General features: G+C 48.8%; 1 protein-coding gene across 2 annotated transcripts in view; it reads right to left on the bottom strand.

The window, feature by feature from the left end:
* Positions 1-5,053, bottom strand: part of Spats1 (spermatogenesis associated serine rich 1) — a 25,121-nt gene extending 20,068 nt beyond the window's left edge. For both annotated transcript variants that reach the window (XM_032900672.1, XM_032900673.1), the window contains exon 1: positions 5,038-5,053. In XM_032900672.1, coding sequence (XP_032756563.1) covers positions 5,038-5,053 — 16 coding nt within the window. The remainder of the gene's footprint in view (positions 1-5,037) is intronic.
* Positions 5,054-10,463: the final 5,410 nt, after the last annotated feature.

Below are 10,463 nucleotides of genomic sequence, written 5' to 3'. Positions count from 1 at the left end.
ATAACAACAACAACAACAACTATTATTATTTAAAATACAAGCCTGGTGGTGACTCACCTTTAATCCCATCACTTGGAGGCAGAGGCAGGTGAATATCTGTGAATTTGAACCAGCCTGTTCTACAGAGCAAGGTCCAGGACAGCCAGGGCTACAAAGAAAATAAGGGGTGGGGGATGGACAATCAGATAAGGTATTCTTACACCTTATTTATGTTCAAAAATCTGGCTACTAAGTCATTTTCCAGCTCAGTCACTGATTTCCGCATTTTCTACCAATAGAGACCTCAGTGCACTGAAAACACAAACCTCCTCTGTCTCTGGAGTGCTCCTCCAAGCCAAGGAGGCTCACACAGAGTTCGCACAGGAAAGACACGACTGTGGCGCTCCTCCACACACCAGCCCTAACTTCAGAAACGCCATTGCAAGGTGGTTCAGCGGGGGATGAGCACTTGTCCCTTAAGCCTAGTGACCAGAGCTCCATCCCCCCAGAGCCTGTGTAAGCTTGGAAGGAAAGAACTGAGACCACCAACTTGTCATCTGACCTCCCCATATGCATGGGGAAGCACGAGCCCGCACACACAAATACATGCACAATAATTCTACAGTTATATACTTCCAGGCCACATGTAGGGGCTTGTACATTTGTAATTCTAGAACTCGTTCAGTCAGACGGAAGGTAGAGGCAGGAGAATTGCCATGAGTTCACAGGCCAGCTTAGTCCGGAGGACAAAGAAACAAGAGAGACCCTGGAAGAAGGATCAACTTCTGAAAGTTGTTCTCCGACCTCCACATGTGTGCAGTGGAGGACACACACACACACACACACACACACACACACACACACACACACACACACACACACACCAGTTGACCCCTATGGATAGTATCAGAGGATCTTACAACACGGAGTTACAGCTAAGGTTAGCGTATTTCCTAGCTTTCTTAGTAAGTTTCACAATACCAGCACTCTTATAAAATAGTGACCCAGAGCTTCTGCGGTGAGAAAGCCTGTCTGATGCAAGGGCAGTTAGAGCCATCTCTTAGCTAAATGTCACACACACACACACACACACACACACACACACACACACACACACACACACACACACTTACCTGTCTCAAGCTGAGTACAGGATCTCCCTAGGAGTATCCTGGTCTCAATCGAGGGCTGAGCGCATTAAACGTGGCCTCAAGATGCCTCCCCCTGCCCGGGCAGAGGAAGAATGCCTTCTGATGGTAGTTTGGCCATGGTCTAGGGAAGCCAATTACCTCCCACTCCCAGCTCCCGCCATCTTTTTGCCACATGTAACTCCAGCTCCAAGTGATCCAGCGCCCTCTTCTGGCCTCCATGGCTGACTGCACTTGTGTATACGTACCCACACAGAGAACATTAATTTTGTTTTTTCTGTTTGTTTTTCAAGACAGGGTCTCACTGTGTAGCCTTGGCTGACCTGGAATTTGCTCTATGAACCAGGCTGGCCTCCCAGTCAGAGATCCACCTGCCTCTGCCACTCAAGTGCTGGGATTAAAGGCGTGCGCCACTGCTGCCTTGCCGTATTAATTTTTTAATAAACATTTTTAAAGACCAATGGAAGATTCTAGAGACCAGAAAGGAATTCATGAGGGAAAGGGAATTTGGAAGGAAATCTGTGTCTTTGGTGCCATCTGTGAAACTCAAGAAGAGCTGCACGTCTTTGGGCGGAAGCAACACCTTACATAACGGAAATACCTTCTCACACTTGTCTCATCAGCTAACTCGGAACCCTCTGTCTGGCAGGGAGAAAAATAATGCCAGCAACAAACCATGTTGGCTTAATATGGAGTGTTTTTAGTTTTTAAAAAAGGAAAAAAAAAAAAACACCTCAGTTACTCACTTCCTGCTTTATCTGCCTGACAAGCAAGCTAAAGATCTAGGGTGAGTGACCATTAAAACACATCAGTCCCCCAGCGCAACTTGAGACCCATCCAGTGGGCAAGCGTCAGTCTCTGGCACTATTTTTTTTTTTTTTTTTTTTTTTTTTTTTTTTTTTTCGGAGCTGGGGACCGAACCCAGGGCCTTGCGCTGCTAGGCAAGCGCTCTACCACTGAGCTAAATCCCCAACCCCAGTCTCTGGCACTATTAATGATATTCTGTTATGCTTGAAGATGGGAGCCTAGCATGGCTGTCCTCTGAGAGGCTCCACCAGCAGCTGACTCAGATTCAGAGGCCAGACAGTGGATGGAGCTTGGGGACTCTTTTGGAAGACTAGGAGGAAGGATTGTGACCCCTAGGGAGATAGGAACTCCACAGGAAGACCAACAGAGTCAACTAACCCAGACCCTTGGGGCTCCCAGAGTCTGAACCACCAACCAAAGAACGTTCACTAATCAAAGAACATACATGGGCTGGACCTAGGCCTCCCCGCACACATGTAGCAGATGTGCAGCTTGGTCTTCAGATGGGTCCTGAACAACTGGAGCAGAGGCTAGCCCAAAAGCTGCTGCCTGTCTGTGGGATATGTTCTAGCTGCTCAGAGGAGAAGGGGAGAGGGGATAGGGTGTGGAAGGGGGTGATATGGAGTGGGCAATGAGCAGGGTGTAAAGTGAATAAGTAAAAAACAATAATAAATTTAAACTTAAGAAAAGACACATCAGGGCTGGAGAGATGGCTCAGCGGTTAAGAGCACCGACTACTCTTCCAGAGGTCCTGAGTTCAATTCCCAGCAACCACATGGTGGCTCACAACCATCTGTAAAGAGATCTGATGCCCTCTTCTGGTGTATCTGAAGACAGCTACAGTGTACTTATATATAATAAATGAATAAATCTTTTTTAAAAAAAAGAAAAGACACATCAACACTACAGCAGTAAGAAAAATAATGGGCCCTTCCTGCTAAGAAAAGGCACACACGCCCACACACTGTACAAGGAGCTAGCTTGTGGGGCTCCTCAGTTCCCCAGGACCTAGACTCCCTGTTAAATTGAACCTTCGATGTGTCTCCTGAAAGGAACCCCCAATTACAAAGTCTGGATCCCCACTAGCTTAAAGTGGTCTCCTCTCTCACTCCAAACCAGATCGGAGAAACAGGAAGTTCCAAAGCTTAAAGTTAGGTTCCCAGGGCCTGGAAGTGTAGCTCAGTTGGCTGCATGTTCTGGTTACTATGAACCACTCGACACGGGGGAAAAGGAAGGAAATGGTGGCCGAGAGAAGCTGGGATCCCAGAGTCCTTTTCTCCTTGCTATCTTAGCCAGGATAAGCAGTTAATGGGCAGAGGTTCTCCAGTTCTTTCCGGCCCAGTTTATAGCCGAGGATGGGAACAGCTCCGCATCTAAGTTACTAAGGGAAATCAGACATGAAGACCTGGGACCTAGGAGACTGGGGACAAGGCTGAGATCTCTCCAGCCCCTTTCGGCAGCACTGGTTACTGACCTACAGCCATGACAGCCTGAGCCTGGATTCACCCCGAATGGTTTTGGGGAACTGTACTGTCCTCTGGACTCTGTACCCTCAAGAGAAACATGCTTCCATTCTTCCTCCTCACCCTTAAGAGCCAATTATGAAGTGAGAGCGCTCACCTACTTTTAAACCCTGGAGTGCTCACGATTTCCACCTCAAGTGCTCCATCCATTAAGCAATACCGCATTTCTACTAATATGTGAGCAAGAAAAAAAAATGGATGTGGACAGACTCTAGGGCAAAGCCCAGCCTCCGAGTTTATTCCAGGCAACAAGACATTCAGATCTCAGCCTTGTCTTATTGGGACAGGGTCTTGTGCAGACTAGACTGGCCTCAAAGTTGCTCTATAACTGAGGATGACCTTGAACACTGCAATCCTCGTGCCTCTCCCCCGGGTGCTAGCATTGAGATGTGAGCGTGCCAGCTTGGCTCCTCCTTCTGACGGAGTCTCTTCCTGGTCAGATCTCGAATGTGGACGTGAGCTCATTGCATCTCCCCTAACTAGTTGCTTTAGCTTGAATCTGCATTTAGCTCCCAGCCTGTCACACTGTTGGGAGATGGTGGGACTTTTTGGAAAGTCAGAGGTCATGGAGGTGGAGAGAGTTAGAACCCTCGTTGCTCTTGCAGAGGGCTGGACTTCTATTCTCAGCACCCACGTGGTGGTCCATAACTCCAGTTCCAGGGAATCCAATGCCCTCTCCTAACTTCTGCACAAACACAGTACACATACGCATACAGGCAGGCAAAATATGCATATATCTAAAATAAAGACAATTTTTAAAAAATTAAGAGGTCTCGAGTCATTGGGGGTACCTCTGAGTGAAAAAGCAGGACAACAGCCCCCCCTTTTCTCTTCATTATTTCTTGACTAAGAGGGAGATGCTTTGATCTGACACATGATTGCCAATATGATATGCCAATATGATATGCCACCAGAGGGACCATGAACATGAGCCACACGTGGAATGACAGGGGCCTGTGATCCCGGTATTTGGCAGGGTGTGGAGAATTCCAGGCTACTCTGGGCAACATATGGAGTAGCAGTGCTCAACCTTAAAAAAAAAAAAAAAAAGAAAAGAAAAGAAAACCACAAAACCTATAAACCTATGAGTCCAATAAACCTTTTCTCTCCATAAGCTTATAACGCCCACCCAACACTTTTGATTCCTCAATTGTATTTCTTTTCCACCTTGGCCATGCCCAAATCGCTTTTCTCTGGACACTTCAGCAGCTCTCCAGTACAGGCCGCTCTTGAAAGACAGAGGGAGATTGGCCATAGGGATTGCCATTTCAAGTACCCATGGGCTCACTGGTGCACACGGTGATTTTAACCGTGAAAAGCAATCGGACCAAAGACGTGCTTGTTAGAAAGGCTACCATTCAAAACTAGCATATCCTACAAGTCATTGAAATTGAAGAGGCAGAGCAAGGGGGAACCCTAAATCTCGCTGGTCCCCCTAGAGGTCTTCATGGTTTGAATGCCAAGCCCACTCCCCCTCCTCCGCACTCAGGCTCCAGAGAGTACTCGCTCCGCCCCACCCTTGAGTCTCCTTTCCACCTCTGAGTGCCACCCTACTTCCCTGGGGGAAACCTTTCATCTACCCTTGGAGGACTCCATTGCGGATACGGCCCAGATCAACGCACCAACGGGCAGCGGAACTGCCGAATGCCGGGAGGCAAAGCGAAAGCAAGGGCCGCTACTACCGCCTGCAAGGCTCGGTCCAGGGTTGCCAGGACAACGCGCCACTTCCCGCGAGCTGGCGCGCTACTCTGGACGCACCAATCTTCCAGCATCCGGAGCTCTGGCCCGGGTTGAGGATGGGGGTCTCAGACCTAAGAGCTGCAGAGCCTCAGGATTTTGCTACAGTTTGTGTCTCTTTTCCAACAACTGTCGTTGCTACTTCTGTAAACCTCGGGTGGCCATGAGCGATGCGCCCTCTCTAAAGCTTGCAGATATCGGTGTAGAATTGGCATCCTGATTAGGCAGGACTCACCCACCACTTACAGCGCCTTTTTCTGGGCCAGGCGCCCTGCTGGATGCTGTCTTCCCTCAACAGCCAGCTGCATTTTTCAAAATAGAAAACTGACTTGGAGCAAAGACTCGTTCAAGGTCATCCAGAGAACGGATTCACTCCCAAGTTCCACCTTACAAAGCTAGCATTCTTTCCATGGTATAGATTGAAATTTATCTTTCTAACCCTCTCCCTAATAAATCGCGCATAGAAACGCCCCCCAGCGTCCCCCTCCCCGAAGTTTAGTCTCTAAATTTATGTTATCTAGTTTCTCCTATGGTTAAGTAGGAAAAAAAATACAGATCTTTAATTAATTTAAATACTCATATTTATTTGTGTGCTGTATGCACGTGCGTGCACACGTGTCGGGAGGGTGAGGTTGTGGCAGCCAGAATTCAATGTCAGGTGTCTTCCTCCATTGCTCTCTGCCTTATTCTTTTGAAATAAGGTTCTCGATGAACTCGGAGTTCACTGCTACAGCTGCACTGGCAAGGAGTCCCAGGATATCTACCTATCTCTGCCCCATCCGCTTATAAACATATCACGTGACTTTTCGTGGGTTCCAGGGCTCGAACTCAGGTCCCCGAGCTTGTGCAGCAAGCGCTTTGCCCACTGAACCCTCTCGCAGAGTGGTTCTGTTTTTAATAATTTCATTGATTGTAAAAGAAACAGCAGAAAGGCTGTAAAGATCTCGAAACTGAGCTAGCCAAACATTGCACAGAGGAGGTGCTCCCCAGGCCACGCCCCTTACTGAGGAGTTATCCAATAGTAGACAGCCACTGGGGTTATAAACAGACGCCAGAGCTGGAGCATTCACTTTTGTTCTTTTTTTTTTTTTTTTTTCTTTTGGAGCTGGGGACCGAACCCAGGGCCTTGTGCTTGCTAGGCAAGCGCTCTACCACTGAGCTAAATCCCCAACCCCAGGAGCATTCACTTTTAATGCCAGCACACTCTGGAGGCAAAGGCAGGTGGGTCTGTGAGCTTAAGGCCAGCCTGGTCTACAGAGCGAGTCCTACGACAGCCGGAGAAACTGTGTCTCAGAAAGAAAGAGAAGATGGTAATGGCAGAATGGCCACTCACGGGATCAAACAGTTGAATATTGTCAGTTTCTCTGGATTAATTTTAATTGTAAAATAGTAGCACTTCTATCAGGGACCACAACAAGGTCAAAAGCACTGACAGATTAGAAGGCCCCATCTCTCTCTGGGGCAGGAACAAAGCTTGATTAAAGTACTGTTAATTACAGCTGAAGCGTCTTTACATGAATGACAAATCTTGTTGTAAGCATCCCTCTTTTTTTTTTTTTCTTAGATAGTAAGCATCCCTCTTAATGCCATTTTTTTCTTTATAAAAGCTAGGATGTTGGGGCCAGAGTGGCTTGACTTTTATTTTATTGAGACAGAGTCTCTCTGCATAGCCACAGCTAGCCTGGAACACTCTATGTAGACCACACTGGTCTCGAACTCACAGATTTGCCTGCCCCTGCCTCTGTATCCTGAGTGCTGAGACGAAGTGTTTTGACTCTCCAGTTGACAGGCATTACAGCTTCCCCAGGAACCCTGACTGCCATCATAGGGCTGTCGGCCAGTCAGGCGGACTGCCCTTATGCTGGTGGCAGCCACTGGGACACTCCAAGGAAGTCACACAGCCACCCAACAACTACAGCTGCTTGCTGCCAAAGCTCTCTGGCTCTTGGAGGTGCAGCCCCACCTAGGACCGCTTCGGACAGCTTGCATGGACCTCATTGTCATCAAAAGCTCTGGTAAACTCTAAATGGTCTTGCCTCTAACCGCAAGAGGAACACTTTCCTGGCAGCCCGGCAGAAAGCCTGCAGCTAGTACAAACACAGTCCTTCATTCGCAGGAGAGTCCGCTGTGATTGGTGCAAGCATCCCTGGATATAGAAGCGCAGTTCACAGAGCTCCCTTTGTATACAGTAGGTAGGAGACCGTCTTCTGTGCACCCTCTTGGGATTAGAGAGGTTGGTAGGGTCAATAGAAAATGATCTTTTCATACTCCGAGTGTGTGTGTGTGTGTGTGTGTGTGTGTGTGTGTGTGTGCATATGTGTGGTCTATGGCGAGCATTTTCCCCAGTCACTCTCCACCTTATTTTTTTTTTTTTTCGGAGCTGGGGACCGAACCCAGGGCCTTGCGCTTCCTAGGCAAGCGCTCCACCGCTGAGCTAAATCCCCAACCCCTCCACCTTATTTTTTGAATAGTTAACCTATTCGGCTACACTTTCTGGCCAGCAGACCCCAGGGAGCCGTTCCTCTCTGCCTCCCTGGTGCTGGAGTCAAAGGTACATTTCTCCTAGCTTTTAAAGATAGGTTCTTGAAGATCAAACTCAGGCTCGAATGCTCTTTACCGACTGAGCCGGCTGCCCGGGCCTTCTTGCCTACTCCCTTAGTAGAGTGGACTCAGCTAGTAACAGAAAGAGAGACTGCAATGGTGGAGCAAACAGCACTGGAGATTACAGCAATAGACCTGAGAGCTGCCAAGCCGTAAGGGCCAAGTTTTCAGAGAACTGTAACAGAACCCAACCGTGGAGAACAAAGATCCCAACTTCCCAAACAGCACCCATGGCGTTGGTTGCTGCACACGGAAGGGGACCAATACCTGAGGCCTGTACAAGAACGGTAGCCCTAGAAGGTCCGAGCCGTCTGTTGCTTCTTGCTCTGATCGGCCACCACTGCAGCCAGAGCCCCTGATGCTAGAGCTAAGCCTTCAACCCAAGAGTCATGAGTCTCTGGCTTCGAAAGGCTTAGAACTCCAAGCCCCTGAGGCTTCTCCACTCAGTTTGCCAGTACTAGAAGATCTTGGCCTCGATATTCAGCGAAGCCTACGGAGCTCCTCCCTCTGGGGTTTCGGAGAGCGTGACACTATAGGGGACAGATGGACAGATACGCACAACTGACATCAGTCAGCTGATGTTTTCTGTTTTCCCACACCTCCTGCAACCCCACCCTTGAGAGAAGCTGAGGCAGAAATAAGAATTAGGTTCGTGGGGATAAGAGAAAAAGCAGACAGCAGAGGAGAAAGATATCAGATAAACTGTCCCTCTTCTCTCATGGGTCTTGGCAAAGCAGGCTGAGATGCTGTGAGAAGAGAGTTGAGTCAGGCATTATCTGAGGAGTGGCATACATGAGTAAAAAGGCCGTGTGCTTGTTGACACACCCAAGAGATGCAAGGTAAATTGGGGGTTGGAGGCCTAGCAGCTCAGCCAAAAACCCCTACAGGGAAGCAAGTTTTCTTCAATGTCAGAAAAAGGTCACCCACTACCATTCATCGTTGAGCCTGTGTATACCATGAGTGTCCACCAGAGGGCAGTGTAAACCCATGCATTGGGGAAAAGATGCCCAGTCCTGTGTCACAACCTGAAGGCCGAGGCCTCCTGGTGGGGGTCTCTCAATTGGAGGGAGCTGAATGGCACAGTCTGCTGAACCTTCAGTGGGGTGAGAAAATATGAGTGACCCCAGATCCAGCTAACACTGCCAGCCCCCAGGTCGACAACGAACCTTACTGTCAGCGTAGGTCAGGATCCATAATTAGATACCTCTGTGTTCCAAGAAGAATGCTCAGTGAAGACTCAAAGGTGAATCAAAAGCAGTCTTGGGAGCCCGCAAGATGGAGGAAGTAAAATGCCGCCTGTTCTCTAAGCATAAGGACCTGAGTTCACTTCCCTGTACCCACATGAAAGAATCAGGCCAGCGGCGTTTATCTTCTGGCTTCAGGAGACAGAGTCTTCCTGGCTCTTGTTTTCCTAGTGAGGCTGGGTACTCACCACAAGCCCATAGGCCCAGGCCCTCGTGCGAGCGCTCTCCGCAATGAGGGCTGCGTTCTCATCTCATTACCTCCTCCCGGCCGCCTGTGGACAGCAGTCTCCTCCCGCCTGTGGACAGCAGTCTCCTCCCGGCTGCCTGTGGATGAAGAGAGTGCTCTCAGCTCCTTCTTCAGCGCCGTGCCCGCCTGCACGCCGCCATGTTGATCCCCATTCCCTCATGATGATAGTGGACTGAACCTCTGAACGGTCAGCCAGCCCCAATGAAATGTTGTCCTTTATGAGAGTTGCCCCGGTCCTGGTGTCTCGTATCAGCAATAGAAACCCTAAGAACTCTAGGGAGTTTGTCTGAGAAACTGCAAAGCCGGTAGAAACATCGCTAAGAGGAGAGGGGACCAGAAGGGACTTGCGGGATATGAGAAAACAGCCATAGGCAACAAAGACAACATCTAGACCTGTGATTGGGGAAACGTGTTTAAAATGGATGTAATGGAACATTAATCTCTGGACAAGGTAGAAAGGGCAGAAGTCACGGGGGTCATGAAGGCGGATTCAAGCAGGATAAGAGTTGACATCACATATTAATGGGAAGTAAAGGGGGAGACTTTTCTGTTGCCTGGAATTGGTACCTGACCTTCCAAACTGGAACAGAAGCATTACATAATCCATATTATTTTATTACTGTTCTTGCTCTGAGTTTGTTTTGGTTCTGGGACTGTGTAGTGCAAGCTAACCTCAAACTTGAGTTCTTCCTGCCTCAGATCCCCAAGTCCTGGGGTGACAGATGCGCTGAAGTGATCCACGTCTTTAAAGAGAACATCCAGTGCCTTTAGTCCCAGCATTCAGGAGGCAGAGGCAGGTGGATCTCTGAGCTTCAGACGAGCCTGGTCTACAGAGTGAGTTCTGGGACAGCCAAGGCTACAAGGAGAAACCCTGTTTTGAAAAACATGAGAGGGGTTGGGGATTTAGCTCAGTGGTAGAGCGCTTGCCTAGCAAGCACAAGGCCCTGGGTTCAGTCCCCAGCTCCGAAAAAAAAAAGAAAAAAAAAAAAAAAAAAAAAAGGGATAGGGGATTAAGCAAAGGGGTAGAAGGTTTGCAAAGAAAGGGCAGGGCCTGGGGTTGGTTCCCCCGCTCCTCAAAAAAAAAAAAAAAGAGAGAGGGAGAGAGAGAGGAGAGAGAGGGAGAGGAGAGAGACAGAGACAGACAGAGACAGAGAGACAGAGACAGAGACAGAGTGAC

This window comes from Rattus rattus, chromosome 4 (assembly GCF_011064425.1).
Source record: "Rattus rattus isolate New Zealand chromosome 4, Rrattus_CSIRO_v1, whole genome shotgun sequence".
Classification (NCBI taxonomy): Eukaryota; Metazoa; Chordata; class Mammalia; order Rodentia; family Muridae; genus Rattus; species Rattus rattus.
This window is presented reverse-complemented; position numbering and strand designations above follow the sequence as displayed.